Source organism: Erpetoichthys calabaricus, chromosome 2 (genome assembly GCF_900747795.2).
Source record: "Erpetoichthys calabaricus chromosome 2, fErpCal1.3, whole genome shotgun sequence".
Taxonomy (NCBI): Eukaryota; Metazoa; Chordata; class Cladistia; order Polypteriformes; family Polypteridae; genus Erpetoichthys; species Erpetoichthys calabaricus.
In genome coordinates this window covers 330,496,157-330,513,911 of record NC_041395.2, presented here as the reverse complement: position 1 = coordinate 330,513,911, position 17,755 = coordinate 330,496,157, and the positions used below count along the sequence as shown (strand labels likewise).

The following is a 17,755-nucleotide window of genomic DNA, read 5'->3' as shown; positions in this document are numbered from 1 at the left end:
CTGCCTGGAGTTTGCATGATTTTCCTGGTGGGTTTCCACAGTGGGCTCAGTTTTCCATCCAAAGACATGAAGGTTTGGGAATTTTGTGTAGCTACAATGGCGTTAGTGTACTTGTGTACTTGTGTTCACCTTGCGATGAGCTGATGCCCCGTCCAAGGATTTTGTTTCTGTCTTGCGCCGATGCTGCTGGAATGGGCACATCCCCAGAATCATTAAACATCCTTTTCAGAGATATTGTGGCAAGGTGTCCTCGGAATTTAACGTATCACATCACGTGAAGTATACACCTGACCTTAGGCACCTTACTGACAATCTTGACTAGGGCTTATTTTTGGGGTAGGGCTTATATTACAGAGCAGCCTGAAAATCATGCTAGAGCTTATTTTCAGAGTAAGTCTTATTTTCGGGGAAACACGGTAAAAGTATGATAACTACAAATATAATATATATTGACATATACGACTGGACGCAGACAGCTCTTCCTTTCAGGTCTGATTTATTTCTAATCATGAAGTCACCTTTTGTTGTATGAGGAAATGTGAACACCATGCCTGCCAGTGAGAAATGCTTACATTTTTCATATCCAGGCATTGTACTTGTAATGTCTATGCCACTACTGATGTTTAAGCAAAGTTGATCTCAAACATATAAAACTGATTACTACAACAAAACATTTGGAAAGACTCATAGTATCTTAGATCAGCATGGATGAATAATTATCTGCGTTATACGAAAACACCAGTGACTGTAACCCTGCTTTAGCATCACCTTAGTTTAGCTAAAAGAGAGATCGACAGTGAGATGACATGTTTTAGCCTCAGATCACCTACATATATGCTTAACTCTGTGCAACAAATGATGATTAAAAATGTGTGTAATATACTTGACCAATTACAGTGGATGTTTGCTGGTTTTCTTTTGTGGCAGAGTTGAGAACCTGTCCGATATCATTTGAAACAATATGTTAAAAGAGGTACTCATACTTGAAGTACAATCCTAAAATGTCTTTTTATGTATGCTTATGTCACAGGGATTGTAGTCTTTCTTTTGTAAAATTGTCAATGGAGATTTTTTTTTCTCAATTACTTTGCAGATCTGTGACATTTGTGTTAAATCATGTAATTCAGTTAGATGTATCATCTGATGTTTGTGTTTATTTTCATGTTCTTCAGATATAAATGAAAATGGAATGACATGAATATTCTATAGTCTGAATTTTAACATTTGTTTATTTTCTTGTCTTCTTTTTACAGACTCTTTTTGTTTGTTCTAGTAAGTACTTGCCATTTTCTTTTAAATTTAATTTCATATTGTTAAATTAAAATTGTCTGTAGTGTTTTATAAGAATGTCATATTTGCTTAGACTTTAGAATTCAATACAAATCAATGTATTCTTATGAAAGCACATTTCAAGAGGGGTGGCACGGTGGCGCACTGGTAGGAATAAAGAGACCTGGGTTTGCTTCCCAGTCCTCCCTGCATGGAGTTTGCATGTTCTCCCCGTGTCTGCGTGGGTTTCCTCCCAAAGTCCAAAGACATGCAGGTTAGGTGCATTGGTGATCCTAAACTGTCTCTAGTGTGTGCTTGGTGTGTGTGTGTGCCCTGCAGTGGGCTGGCGCCCTGCCTAGGATTTATTCCTGCCTTGCGCCCTGTGCTGGCTGGGATTGGCTCCAGCAGACCCCCGTGACCCTGTGTTAGGATATAGCGGTTTGGGCAATGACTGACTGCATTAACTTGTTCCACTCCTTTTGTAGTCTAAAATGAAATATGTCTTTATTTCTTCACTTATGCTGTCCTCAATACTGTTGTGGATTGTTCAAGACTCCAGCATGCTATGAAATAATTTACATATATACAGTATAAAGATCCCAACACCTCCTTGGTGTTAACCACAAGCCTCTCTTGGGTTTGACATTTAATGTAAATGCTGTTAACCCTACAAGTCTCTCAGGATAAGCTATTATGAGCCAATGTACAGCAGTAATCCTGAATAAACCTTAGGACAGTATTCTGCTGCCATTTAATGACACAGCCTATTTGCTCTTCTCTGGATTTTCTGTAGTGCAGCTGTGTCTTTTTGGAGACCAAAATTGCACACAGTACTCCAGATGAGTTCTCACAAATATAAATCTTAACCTTGTTAGACTTGTATTCAGCACATCATGGTGCTATATAAACTCACAGTCAACTACCCTTCTTAATCATTTCTGTCGAATGCTTTTAAAAATCATGAAAATTTCTATTTGCTTTGAGGCTCTGTGGTAACTCATAAATATTTGTAAGTGGAGTTGACCCTCAACCAGAACACAATGACTCTTAAACGGGAAGCTGTAAAGGCAGTTTCAGAACAATCTAAAACTGAAGCATTAGTTCAATATAAATTGGTCATCAGACATTGACACAGATAGTCCAACTGATGCATACAGCAGTGTATTGCCAAACTGCCTGGTGACTTCAATTGTGTAATGCTGCTCATGATTGCAAAAAGGAAAAATGACTGTAATCAAGTAGAAGGACAAGAAAGATGTGAGCCTGATAATGCAGCAACTGTCAATGTTTGTGACAGGGAAAAGTGGAAGACACTAAGACTTGTGCTGTGGTAGCCTACAGTGACGCAAGGGGTACATCAATCATGCACATCAGACACTGCCACTCTACCCTTTCATATACAAGCAACAGAAAAAACATTTATAAAAGTGAGCAAAGAAGCATGCTTCTACTGTCCTGATTGCAACATTAGGCTGTGAGTTGGTGTTTGCTTAAAAACATGTCAGATAGATAGATAGATAGATAGATAGATAGATAGATAGATAGATAGATAGATAGATAGATAGATAGATAGATAGATAGATAGATAGATAGATAGATAGATAGATACTTTATTAATCCCAAGGGGAAATTCACATAAGCACCTTATCACTTAACAAACTTATTTTTTTAATGTGTGTGTATGTGGGTGAAAGTGGAGTGTATGATGTATAGTTTTTTCTTTTAAGAGAGACAGTAAATGTCATTGTGTGTTTACATGCAATAACAATAAAGACATTCATACCTGATTGTTAGTATGAAAATGATAGTGCTTAGCTTGCTTAACTGATAGTAATTATAAGTAATATTCTTAAGGCAGTGCTAAGATTTTAACCAGAAAGGAATACATTTGAGAGTTTTATGGAGACTGGTTGGATGGATTGAAACAACTCTGATTTTATAAATTCTTTAAATACTGTTGTTACGCTGATTTCTTATTTTTCATGGTAAAGTTAGTTGTTAAATATTATAATTGTGATATTATCTTAGCTTTCCCTTGTCTATTTTGATTGGAATTACATTTTAAGTAACGTGAAAATAGAGTTTCATCCAAGCCCCCATCCAGTTTTGAATCAATTCAGTCCTCTTTAGAGCTACATATTCTGAGGATCCAGGGTTCATCATCAAAAATCAGGAAAGCTTTTGAGTTCTGTTTTTGTCAGTTTATATAATTCTCCCAACTACTCCCAACTTTTCTCCTAATCCATAAGACTGGTCATGGGTTCAAACCCAGATTGACCAGTGTTGAGGGACTTGCATACCGTCTTTTTCCGAAAATAAGACATCCCCCGAAAATAAGCCCTATCGAGATTTTCGGAACTTTTTGTAATATAAGCCCTCCCCCGAAAATAAGCCCTAGTTAAAATAATGTGAAAAAAAGAATTCGTTAAAAAATGCTGTTGATTTATTAAGTATGTTTAGCTTCCCTAATACTCGTATTTCAGAGAAATGTTTGAAATAAAATATTCAGAGAAATTCATTGTTTACCTCTACAGTTCGTTTCAAATTAATTCTTGGAATTTATCTTAAAAATACAACATAAGGCAGCATGAATACATAGCGTAAATATTGTGTCCGCTCTGCTCTGCTGTGTTGTACTGCGTCGCGCGTATCGCAGAGTATGGTCGAATGAGGTGGGGAGGGGGTGGAGGGGGGCATGCATATGCGGAATGCGACGGAACGCGTCGTTGGCGCACACTATAAATAATTGTTCGTTAAGGCAGCAGTCTACATTGAGCGACAGTGCAGATACAATGTTTGTTCATTTCAGTCTTGTAAGTCTGATTATTTCCTCATACGTAATTTTATTTTTTATAAAGTGAATAATTTTTAACCGGTTAAAATGAGTACAAAACGAAAGAGCTATTCCGTCGAGTACAAAAAGGGAATTGTGGAAGACTCCAGGGGTGTAAATCTTGATTTATGACGATGTTCCAGAAGAAGATGACATGACTGTAATTGAATAAATTTTAATTTCTGTATTCTGTGTAAAATAAATAAATATTAAATACAAATATATAAATATACTTTTATTTTTGTCCTCCCCCGAAAATAAGCCCTAGTGCGTATTTTGGACCAAAAAAGAAAGTAAGACAGTGTCTTATTTTCGGAAAAAGACGGTAGTAAATGGAATTGCAGCCAACACACAAAGCATTGTCATAGTTAAATTTAATGTTATTTTATTTTGGAACTGAAACCTTATTTTACTTCCATGTACTGTAAATGGAAGCTTGGTGATGAGGTCAAAAATTCACTATTGATTGCACAATGTTCAAAAACCACAAGAAAAGCTGATTTGAGCACAGTGTCTGTATTTGTGTCTGTGAAAACTCTAAATAGACTTTCATGTCTTAAAACTACAATTTTTGTTGTAAAATTATATGTTTTTTGTGTTGTGTAGAGCTCCTGGATGACTGCATCCTAGCAATGATACAAAAATTTGAATGAGTGGTTTCTAAGGTATCTGTCCTAAATGCTGAGACCAGTGTACAATTATAATGTCTGAAAAAAATTACCTGTCTTCTTCAAATCAGTTGCATCATTTTTGTCTTGTTACAGGCCTTTTGTTTTTGATCCAGTTTTGTCTAGTATTTATCCCAGTATTTATGAAAAATGGTTTGACCTATGGGGCGGCACGGTGGCGCAGTGGGTAGCGCTGCTGCCTCGCAGTTGGGATACCTGGGGACCTGGTTCCTGCCTTGTGCCCTGTGTTGGCTGGGATTGGCTCCAGCAGACCCCCATGACCCTGTATTCGGATTCAGCGGGTTGGAAAATGGATGGATGGATGGTTTGACCTATGTCCAACGATAACTGCCGAAGAAATTGTTTTAATTTAACTGTGATTTTTTTAGTCTGCTTTAGACCAATCCTATTAATTAGCAAAATATTTGCTTGAGTAATTGTTGACATACATAATTTATTTAAATATACATACAGTACATCGTATGCACACATAGAAGCACATACAGTACACGCATACTCATAGTTAAAAAAATTTATAAGTGAAAATAGCTGACAAGCCGTTTGCTATATCAGAGCATATGCTGAATGATAAAGGGAAAGAAATTAATAAACGCACATACATATACATGTTCCTGCTCCATGGTGCCCTGGAGCTCAATCACACCCAAAATATAAAACATAAAAATGTCACAAAGCCTAAATAAGATGTATTTACCATATTATATTGTTACATGACTCAAGCTGTTATGTGATTCCAGCTCTACTCATGGGAAGGACACCATTGGTGTGGTAGTATTACCCATCTGTTTAGTCTTCTTCTCAATTGCCTTGAGGTTCCACGTCTTGAATGATTCTGCATCAATGCACAAACCTCCATAATTAAACTTGTATATATGCTCAAGAATGAACTGAAAAATATGTACAGTACAAAACATTTCAGATGAATAGATAGTACGATGGGAAATAATATAAAATAAATAATACAGTTCATCCTCAGAGCAACAGACCTTCAGGAGCAATAGACAACAATTATACAAGTATGTCTAAATTTTTTTTGGAAAAATGAAATTTTCATCAAAGTACTGTATGAAACATTCCATACAAATTTATAATTTTAGTAGTGTGCATATTCATCTATATCTCTCTATTATAAAAAAAAATCCCTGGAGAGAAAGACGGGAGATGAGACGTGATCTTCACGTTAAGATCACGGAAGACACTTAAAAGACCCACAAGACGAAAGAGATTGGCCACGGAGCGTCTCGCAAGGACGCAGAACATGAGATTCTTGCAAGACACGCCCTACTTACAACCAATATCAAATAAGACCACGGGCAGCAAAACACTCAGTTGTGTAAATGCTCCACACATACTGTAGATCCAGGGCTCTCAGCACATATAAAGAGTATAAGGACAATACGTTATAGATGAAACGTTGACGACTAAACGAAGAAGAAAGCAGTGTGGAGAAAAGAGACTCAAAAGCATTGGAGAGAAAAAATAGCAAAAAAGAAAAAGAATAATCTAGGTGCAAATTCAGAAAATAAGGAAAGTAATTATCAGTCTGGAACAAGTGGAACTGAAAAAAAAGCAGGTACAATCGGGGTCAGAATTAAAAGACAAAGTAGAACATCATAAAGGCGTTCAAAAACGTTGGCGTTATACACATGCAGAGCAGGTTAGAGATTATGAAAGCAGTGGAATTCGAAAGGCTAAAAAAAAAACCTTGGCGCGATACACATGTAGAGAAAGTTAAAAGACTATGAAAGCAGGAAAATTATAAAGTATCAAAAAAAAGAAAGTAAAGGTCACAGTAGCGCAAACAAATGGAAATTATTACTCGAAAAAAGGGAAAATAATCACCATGGACCAGGTGTCATTGAATAAAAAGCAGGACAAAGCGAGGTCAGAAATGAAAGACAAAGAGTAGAAAACAAAGTAAAACGTCATAAAGGAGGTTGAAAAAGAAGGGGGCCAAACACATGCAGAGCAGGTTAGAGATAATGAAAACAGTGGAATTCAAAAGACTCAAAAAAACCGTAGGAGCGAAACACATGCAGAGCAAGATACAGAATATGAAACCAGAAAAAAAGGACAGTGTCAAAACAAAGAAAGTAAACATCGTAATAGCGCAAAAAAAGAAAAATTATTACTTGGAGAAATAGCAAAAAGGCGAATAGAGATCGCATATATGGACGTAGGTGATATGTCAGAAGTATGTAAATAATGTAAGACTTAGAAGTTTAAGTCAGAGAATTCCAAAAACGGAGTTTACCTCATATGCATTTATTGGTTACTTTACAAAAAAAATTATTTACTGCTGATGACGTCGATCGTTTTGTCTGTGCTGAAATTCCAAACAGAGAAACCTATCCTGAATTATGGTACAAAGTCATTAAACACATGTCTTATTGACCTCATTTGAAAGATTCAGCATATTAGGACTCGAAAGATTCCAAATATTGTTTTTACAGAAGTTCTGAAATAAAAGTTAAACTAATGAAATAGCAACAATTCAAAGTTAAAAAATCTTAAAAGTGTGTATCCGGAAAACCAAACACAGGGGTTGGCGAGCAAAGCCCCCTAGTATCTTATATATAAATGTCTACACGAGGAAGTGAGAGTCGGGGTAAGGGCTCCACTTCCAAGGAAACAGAAAACTCTTTTAGCTGCTAATAATACAAGCGGGGCCAGCACATCAGCAAAACGAAACCTCAGAAGAAAGTCAAAGTTGCTTAACATTGGCAAAATGATATTCCTTGTAGTTTTCCTCCCGCCGCTAATGCACAAACGATGCGAGCACGTCGGCAAAATGAATCCTCCTAGGTGTGGTGTTATGGGTCCGCAGCTCTTCCAACAAAGGCCGTTTTGTTTTAAATAAATAATCGCAGCGCTCGCGGCTTAGTGAGGGGGCGTGGTGGCTGAAGCAAGCCGCAGGGCGATCTGCGGTGTGGGCGTTTCTCACCTAAGTGCACAGGTGAGGGACTGCCCACATCCGTGATCGTTCCTGTGGCTAATGGGCTGCAGCTGCCATGTCCTCTCCGCATATATAGAGAAGCGCGAGCAGGTTGAAAGAAAGAAGTAAAAGAAAAAGAAGTAGAAGAGAAGAGGAAAGAAAAGAAACGGAGGTTGCAGGAGGAGGCAGGAAGCAGTGGAGAGAGAGAGAGAGAAAGTTGGTGCGGGAGAGCGAGCGAGCGAGTGCAGGCTCGTGCAGCAGCTGTACAGTTAGCTTGGGTGTTAGGCCGACACCCGAGGAGTAGCAGTAGTGGTCACTCCTGCAGAGTTGATTTTGAAGGGCGGGAGTGACAGGAAGATGGATGACTCTCCACATAAGGCCGCGGACGGCAGCGGGAGTTAAGACTTGGGGTGTGTATTCCCCAGCGTGTTCGCCCCGGTCGCTGAGGAACCCAAGTCGCTGTCTGGAAGAACCTACCGGAGCCAGGGGTCGGTGAGGCGATCCAAACAGCTGAAGCAGGCAGAGAGAAGGTCAGCTGCATGTAGGGCAACTCTCCGGTAGAACAGCCCAGATGGGTGTAGCAGGGGAGCCGCTAGGCTAAACAGAAGACATCGGGCTTTTTGATTTTAACATATTGCTTCCTGTGCTATTTTACCTCGTGGTTTTTACAGTTTTTTTCTATTGGTTTTAACCTCCACGTTTCACGTTTCATTTTATTGGATTATTTATTTATTGAATGAACTGCACAGCACTTTACTTTGAACACTGTTTGGATTTGTTGTAAATAAAAGCACTTAGCACTTTTAAACCACCCCCTTTGCTCAATTGTTACTGCCTCACTGTCTAGCTCATCGGTGACATTACCGACGGTGTTGGGTTCAAGGGCTCCCTAATAGCCGATGGGAGAATGGAGCAAAACCCGCATCGTCACACTAGGAGAGAGATTGCCAGAGTAATTCTTTTCAATTACCTGACATCTCCACATTTCAGTTTTTTTTTCTGACGATCACTTCAGACGTGTGAAAGTGAAAAATGATCAAAATGACTGTTAACTTTGAATGCACTGGTAAAGACTGTTTTAACTAAAAGAATATGCATCTCTTAAATGGGCATACATTAAAACTTGTGTTAAAACTCAGCAAATACTATCCTCAACTCCAACAACAACTGAAATTTATACTCTACACAAGTGCTGTGTCTGCGAACAGCAATCTCTAAGCTGCCTTATTTTGGACGGTTTAGCACAGGGGTGTGCAATATTTGTCCTGAAGGGACACAGGGGCTGCAGGTTTTTGTTCCAACCCATTTTCTTAATGGGAAGTCAATTATTGCTAATGAAGCACTTATTGCTCAAGTGACATTTTGATGCTTCATTTTAGTGGTCTTGCTTGTTAAGGTTCCCCACCCTCAACTGCTTATTGCTTAAACAGCTGGATTCACTGTTTTTAATGGCTCATTATTAGAAATAAGATGCAAATGACAGAGCCAGCAATTCTCAATCTAACTTGTTTCAATTTACACCTGTGTGGATTCATTATACACTGTTTGGTTTAATAAAACACTTAAGAGATAAATGTGACAGACTAAAAATGATCCGTTTTAGGCTTCATATATCCTTGGAAAGGATATTGATCCATGCACAAATGTTCGGACCAAACCCACATTTCTCCAATATTTTGAAAAGGAGTTCCATTCAACCATATCAACTGCTTTTTCTGCATCTAACCATAATAATATCTCCGGGGTGTTAGACTTTTTATATTACATTAAAGAGGCTTTTAATGCAGCCTTATCTGCCTTTAATAAATCCAGTTTCGCTTTGTGATATTACCGAAGGAAGCACTTTCTTGATCCTTCTAGATAGGACTTTGGAGAGTACACTGTAAAAAAAAATAAATATATAAATTTTATGGTAAAAAACTGGCAGCTGTGGTCGCCAGAAATTTACCGTAAAAATTACATTGTAAACATTTTTTGAATAATGGTACAGTTTCATGTATACTGTAAATTTTATGATTGCAAATTACAGTATAATCTCTTCTGAGATATATATTGTACTGCAAAAGCATGTAATATTATCATCACTTTCATGTAAAGATAACAGTAATTCTTTATGAATTTTAGTAATATTAATATAATATAGTAATAATATACATTATATTGTACTATATAATATTATATTGTAATATAATATAGTAACAAATGATCAATTTGCAAAATTATTAGTTTGTCTAATAAAGTTCTGAGTTAGGTCTTGCAAATTACAATATAATCTCAATTGAGCTGTATGTTCTTATAAAAAAACATCTATTAGAATTCTTTCATTAAGAAAAACAGTACAATGCTCTATGCATTACAGTAATATTTTATTGATTTGCAAATTTTACAGCAAAAGATGGTTTACAAAATACCTGTGATTGTGAGTCATCAAACCCAGCCCAGCTTTGGACTGGCATAAGGTATACCTGGAATAACTGTGAAGACGATAGGCTATCCGAGTTATTGGCACATTCGCAATCATTCTTACAGTAGTGTTCATGTGCTGTGTTTCGCATATCTTCTTGTAATATCTTTAATCTTCATGCCCACCATATTACACACTGGAAGTACTTTTGTATGAAAACACAAAAGTGTGGTCATTTTGATTTTGTCCCCTCCATCAAATTTGTTTCTCCCATCTAACTTTTTTCACTCTCATATCACTTAACAGGCTTTGTGGTTTACTGAAATAATTATTTAAAAAAAAAAATAACTGTTTAAAAAAAACAATGTTTACATTTTACTGAACGGAAACATTAATTTAAATGACAATTACAATGTTCTTTAAACGTAAAACTACAGAAAGAGTTTGAAGTGCTTCTCTGACAAAAAATGTGAAATAATAACAAATATGTCAACACGTCAGTTTCAGTCATTTTACACCACGTCTGGTCTTTAAGGCACATTCAACGTCTCTGGCAACTGGAAATGGGCAGTGATGTCATTGACCAAGATGATAAGGCACCTGATGTAAACAAACAAACAAACAAAAAAAGTTATAATTTAACAGTATACAGATAATTTAAGTTAGTTTTCCAGAAGACAACTGCACCTAGATTATATTAATTAATGATATTCATTTGAAGCCAACACATTTTTAATAACAATACTTGTTCACTAATAATCTTCAGAACTCCTTTTGTTTGTACTTGTTCACTCAAGTCTCTATCTTACACTCTTATACACATATAGGACCTCACACAAACAAACTTGTATGTAACACAGTTATAAATATCTCTTTGCGTTAATGCATTTTTTTAAACCTTTGAAACCAAAGACTATATTATATATGACAGAAATAACTTGCTTTTAAGGTACAGTATATGCAGCACTTAACAGAAAAGTTCAAGTAAATATTTAGATCTCATAAATTTTGCTGGTTACAACTAAACTCAATTTGATACAATGGGGTGTGAAGTGTGTATGTCTGAAATATTTCCCACAGTATGCCCCATCTATTGAGATGCTATGTGTATGATTTTATTTTAATTCTCAATTATCCAGGTTAATTATAAATATCCAGATTTTCCTAGTATTTGCCTTTGTGTATGTAGAAAATAATTTGTAGTCACAAATTTGTGAATAAGTCCCAGTTTTCACCCAACAATCTTTAAAAGGGGGCAGTAATACATTGTAAAGTTGAACATGATGACACAGAAGAATTTTTGCCGAAAAAAGAAGTCACGTCCATTGCCTGGAGATACTTTGGTTTTAAAATGTCGGATGTGGACCATTATGTTGAAATGTGTGAATACTGTTTCTATACTACTGGATAATACTGCAAGCCAAGATGTACTTGTTTTATTTGTTTTCAATACAGTGTAATGTACCTGGGTACTGTGTAATAGTGTGACGACATGTTGACTTTATTCTCGACTTTTCCACTTTAATCTCGACGCTTATGATGAGAATAAAGTCGACATGTTGATTTTATTCTCGTAATTTGTCATTACAGTAGAACATCATAAACTAAACTTCATCGTAAAATTAATATTTAATTTACTAGATTTTCTCAAACCCCGTCATAAGTTATATAGCACATTAAATGCTTTGTGTTAAGTGTTCCATGGGCCATGTTAAATCAGTACGTGCTTTTAAACTGACTTCCTCTTGTACTGAGGAGGCATCGGCAGCGATCGCAGGACAGAATACATTCACTTCATGATATTCCTTTTCTCTGAACATTTAGAATCCTAAGATAAATACTTGATATAATTTTCATGATGAAATACATTAAAGCAGGTATTAATCATGTGGGGGCATGGTGGCGTGGAGGTTGCACTGCTGCCTTGCAGCAAGGGTGTTTCGGGTGTACCCTGCCTTGTATTTGCATGTTTTTCTGGTGGGTTTACATGGCGTGCTTCATTTTCCTTTCAAAGTCATGTAGGATGTGGGGTTTTGTTATGCTATATTGACCCTGCTAGTGTATGTTTTGCTCGTAGTCACCCTGCGATATGCTGGTGACTTGTTCAGGGATGGGCGCATCCCTGAATGGATGGCATAATTAAACATGTATAACAAAGATATTTTTAAAGTTCTGAACACTCCGTGGGCTAAGTTTATAACTAGTTTTAATTTCACAAAGACGTTTATCGTGTGGTGATTGGTTATGAGGAGAAAGAAAAAGAAAGGATAGGAGCTGGGGTTTTGGTACATCAGCATAGAGACAGCACGCGTGCAGTAAAGAAAGCCCGCTCAGAAGAACATCCATTGAATTCTGTGTTCGTGTCTCCGACCACCAGATCACAAACCCAACATTTATACAATATATAAGTTAAACCTTTGCGATAACCATTCATACATCCAGTTTTTTGGAGCCTCGTCACACCTGCCATAAAGTTCTGTACACTGAACATACACCTGGGTACCCCTTACTGCGAGGGAGCAGCACTACCGCCTCACTACAGTGCATGTTTAATACCTGCTTTAATGCATTTCATCATGAAAATGATATCAAGTATTTATCTTAGCATTCTAAATTTTCAGAGAGCAGGAATATCATGAAGTGAATGGATTCTGTGCGGTGACCGCCGTCTCCTCTTAGTGCAGAGGAAAGCAGTTTAAGAAGCGTAGTGATTAACAACTGGGTCGGGGAACACTTATCACAAAGCATTTAATGTGCTGCATTAACTTATGACGGGGTTTGAGAAAATCTACTAAATTAAACTGATTTTAGGATGAAGTTTAGTTTACGACATTCTACTTTAATTATAAAATAAACTATGAGAATAAAGTGGAAATGTCGACTTTATTCTCAACATATAGTTTGATTTTTTTCTTCCCTGTGTCCATATTGTTTTTTCTTCACTGTGGCCCTAATACGATTCCGTAGGGCTATACCACAAATAGCATTATAAATGCAAGTTGCAGTTTTATTATTTATGCATATAGCTTAGCTTGAAGCAAGGTCCATGTTAATGCAGTTTGCCTAAATGATGGTTCAGTTGGTAAAGATGTCATTACCAAGTTGCACTTGTTTTATTTTATTTTAATTTGGTGAATACTGTGTAATGCACCTGGGCTTGAAGCCTTGAAGTAATAGTGCAACTATCAGTAATAATACTATTATTTATTTTATTGTTATTATTTATTAGTTTAAATATTATGCAGTTTAATGATGGTAAAGCTGTTTAAAAAGTCACTTTAACGTGTCAGTGGAAAGAGATTGTTAACATTAACAGAAAGTGTAGCTGGTTTACAAAAAATATTTACTATTTATTCCTTTTCTAAGACATGTTCAGTGCAATACAAACTTTTGACAAGCACCTCTGGATATTTTACTAAGTCTAAAAGCCTCTTTGGATGGTTGAAAATATGTTGTCAAAATTATAGTTTAAGTTTTTGCAAAATTTGTTCAATAGAAAGGTTCTATATTTTGACTGCATCTGTCATGCAATGTGATTCCTTCTCTTTAGTGCCACCTCCTTGAAAACTATCACTTTATGGGGCCATGCAAACCTGTATTAATACTTATGCACACATTAAAATGATTTTTTTTTTGTACAATGTACAATGCTGTTGACAGTGGAATAGGTTATTCTTAGCCAGTAATTGCAGTGGAAAATGTGGTTAACATCCACTCATGCATGGGAAAAAAAATACCGTTGAATACTGTGAAACCAGGATAATTTAGAAAAATACCGTGATATAGAATTTTGGTCATACCGCCCACCCCTAGCGGCATGTATTGCAATTCCCACTGGATGCACCCATATGTGTCTTGAACTTTAGCTCTGGCTTCAGGAGGAACTTCATCTGTATCACATTCATCAGAAGGAGGATCCTGCCTCTTCATTTTTGGAACAGTTGGTCTCTTCACATTCTCAATTCGAGCCTGAAATTGTTTTACCAAGGAATGGTATCCAGTGCCGATAATATCACCCTCAATTATGTCCTGTAGGGAAATCGGATATTTTGCAACCATTGCCTTTGCAATATCACTTGTGATCTTCTTGCTTGGAGATGGACACTGTTATGTATCATGCCTTTGTTAATTAGCAATGTTAATTACTTAATTTACATAAAGACATGTAGTGTGCTTAGCCTTGTGGGAAATAGGAAGTGTTGTAGACACCCATTCAAAAATTGAGTAAACAGCACGTTGTGTTACCTGTGTCTCTGTAGTTATTATTCTCTGGAGTTGGAAGGAACACAACAGACACACCTTCATCATCTCCTTAACTACAATCCTTATCATTTCCCGTCTTAATCTTTGAGTTGGTCTTTATCCTCTTTCTAAATTCTGGACCAAAGCTTCAGGTAGCTTTAGCCACAGTATTTTAAAACTGTCGGTCCAACTTGGGTTACCAGAAAAGCCATGCCTAGGACAAGGAGAGGAACTGGTGGATGTACCTGACGTGGAAAAGACTGCCTCACCTGCAGATGCTTCACTGCTTTGCTCTATGGGCAAACAAATAAAACAAAAGTAGAGGTCATTAAATTACATATACATCTACCACCAGCATTTTATAACCAACTCTGACTGCTCTCCCTGTCTCTCTCTCTCTCTCTCTCTCTCTCTCTCTCTCTCTCTCTCTCTCTCTCTCTATATATATATATATATATATATATATATATATATATATATATATATATATGTATATATATAAACACATTATTATCAGTCTTAGCCCTCTGTTCACACCACTTACTATAACCAATTAAATGGTTACTAAGACCTAGTATTTAGTCTTTCGGAATAGACTAATTTAAAGGTAATTATATACATTGGTACAGCTACACATACTTACTTTTCCGTGCCCAAGAGTTCACTAATTTCTTTGCTTGGACAGGCTTCAGTAAAGGCAGAAGGTCAGTTTCCTGGACATAATGGAGGTCACTAGGACTGTCAAGCCCAAGGGAATTCTAGGTGTCCTCAAGTGAATTCCTAAGGGAAACTGGTAGGTCTGGTAACACTTCAGTTATAGCACATTGTAAGCTGTTTGGAACTGACTCCATAGTAGCTACTGAAGAGAGGTAAAGAAAGATTTGATAGTGTGGTATTTTGTCATATCTTTTATGACAAAAGATGAGACAGTCACAAAGAATTTATGAAATGCAAGATTTACTGCACTTCAGTAAAAAGCGGGATCTATGCTGGTCACTGGTGCAAACACACATACACAAACTGCCACCCAGAATTTTTGCCGACTCTTGACGACATCTCTTTGTAAATACATTTCTCAGACTATCACTATGCTTTCTTGAACACAACTGTATTATGTAGAGGATTTTTGCTTTTGACTGCCCCTGGCTGCATTCCTGAACGGGGAGAAAGAGAAAGCCATCCAAAATCCAACCATTAAAAGCTAAAACTGTCTTTAATGAGCAACATTTAAATCAAGCAAGTAACATGTACGAGCTGGTATGGAACCTTATTAACTTCTGGGTTAAACTGTCATTTACCTAATAATTTAAAGTATAGTTCAACCCAAAATGAAACATTTGCCATTATCTTCATACCCTCCTGCTGTGACTGATTCATTTCTATAAGACTGAAAAAACAAACAAACAAATAAATAAATTTGGCCTTTACTTTTTCTAAAAAAGAAAAGCAGATGTTACAGCTGTAAGTACATAATGGCATACATTCATTTTGGGCTGAATAATCCGTTTAAGGCTTCTCACCTGGCTAATAAACTTAGCTTATTGACATTATACATTCAAAAACGTAGTTCTCTGTGAATCAGGTTCCATAACCCTGGGCTGAAGAACACCGTAAAGTGGTGTTCCGTAATGTAGCAATACATCACCAATGCCTCAAAAATTTGGTTTATTACAGTATGCTGTGCTTCAATGGGATCACCTTGCATCCATTCATCATGTAACATGGTAACAGATAGTAGTCGATCAAATCATCAATATTCAAGCAACGCATCATTTTACCCAGACTTTTCACATTATACAAATGGAGCTTTGGCAGATATTCAGCCACAAATACCTTTGTCAAAAGATAAACATCAGAGTCATTTTTAACAAAAATGACCACAAGTTCACCAAACTCCAAAACATCATCATTCCTGATGATTATAAACTGACCCTTCTTCTTAACCGTTCCTTTAAACTGCATATTCACTGAAACCTTTGTATTTGAATTTGTAAATCCAAATGGTCTAACTGTACTTTTTTCAGATTCAGCATAAACCTCACAGTAAAATGGAGAGGAATCTTTTACTGCCAAAACTGGGGGAAACAAGGATCCAGCAAAAAGATAGGCCTGAAATATTTGATGCCTCTCAGCGAGTGTAAGACACAGATTTTTAAAGTTTTTCAAATGTCGAGCGTATCTTTTAAAATAACTGTGCTTACTTTCAAATCGCATTGTCCACAATCTGATAAGAGGGCCAAATTTCAAAATCAATCCTGGGTAGTGTCTCAGATAATGATGTTTTGGCGTCAATTTAATATCTGGAAACAACATTTTTCTGGATTCCACATACTCCTGAATCAAAACATCTAACAGGGTTCCCACGCATCCTGGAAAACCTGGAAAACCTGAAAATTTTGAGGGTTATTTTCCAGTCATTGAAATGACCTGGAAACTGATCGAAATGGCCAAATGTCTTGGAAATAATCTTTCTTGTCCTGGAATTTTATTTCTGTTTTCGCTTTTTAATTTTTCTGTTTGAAACAGCTTGCTGTTCGTAAGTCTAGATATGATGACAGCTGAGCTAGGTCGTGGCCTCTGCTGCGCAATGTCTCCACCTACTGAGACATGTATAGGCAATTATATTTATAAATAATTCTTTGACTGGTGGCTCATTTGATGGAGTATTGCCAAAGCCCCTCTTGCAGCATTGCAGAAATGCCAGGATGCGATATGTCCAATACCTTGATGATGAAAAAAAGAAGAAAAAGGAAACTGAAAATGACAAGCAAAGAGAAGAGCTCCGCTCTGAAATCACAAAAGTGGCAGCAAAGAGACAGAAAATAATCACTAGCATTGAGGCAATGCAAGAAGAAGCAGATGCAATGGCAGAGAAGGCCTTAGAGAAAACAGGACTTTACACTGCTCACAAAATCTAATGCCTATCGTAAAAGTGTTGCTGAAAAAAAGAAAGAGGTCATCGGTCTGGATGCAGTTTTATCAGACCTCAAGGAGCAACACCAGCATTGTTTCTAAACCTAGGCCTACACCAGATGCCTTTTTCATAGGTTACACTACAGTGACTTATAGATTGTTTTTTTTTCCAATATACTGGAGTTCAGGGTCTTATCCTTTGTTCCTATTATTCTTTCTAGTTTAACCAAGTTTTCAACTCAGGAATTGATGGCAAGGCTATCATGATTTAAAATGGATGTATTTTGCTTCTTTTCCCACAAAGATAAGTTCTTTATTATAATCTTTGTCGTTGACTTATGCAAATTCTACAGCTGCTGTATTTCCAGTAAAGCTACCAGTTGAAAGTTAACTCTGACTTTGTTTTGTCGCGTGCCAATTTTTGCATATATTAGTGTTATAGGCATCATACACATGATATAGGCAATAAA

The 17,755-nt window shown here is 36.8% G+C and overlaps 1 protein-coding gene across 30 annotated transcripts in view; it reads left to right on the top strand.

Moving 5' to 3' along the window:
* LOC114669643 (receptor-type tyrosine-protein phosphatase eta-like) overlaps positions 1-17,755 on the top strand; it is a 151,789-nt gene that overhangs the window by 13,434 nt on the left and 120,600 nt on the right. For all 30 annotated transcript variants that reach the window (XM_051923391.1, XM_051923384.1, XM_051923373.1 and 27 more), the window contains exon 2: positions 1,254-1,272. In XM_051923391.1, coding sequence (XP_051779351.1) covers positions 1,254-1,272 — 19 coding nt within the window. The remainder of the gene's footprint in view (positions 1-1,253; positions 1,273-17,755) is intronic.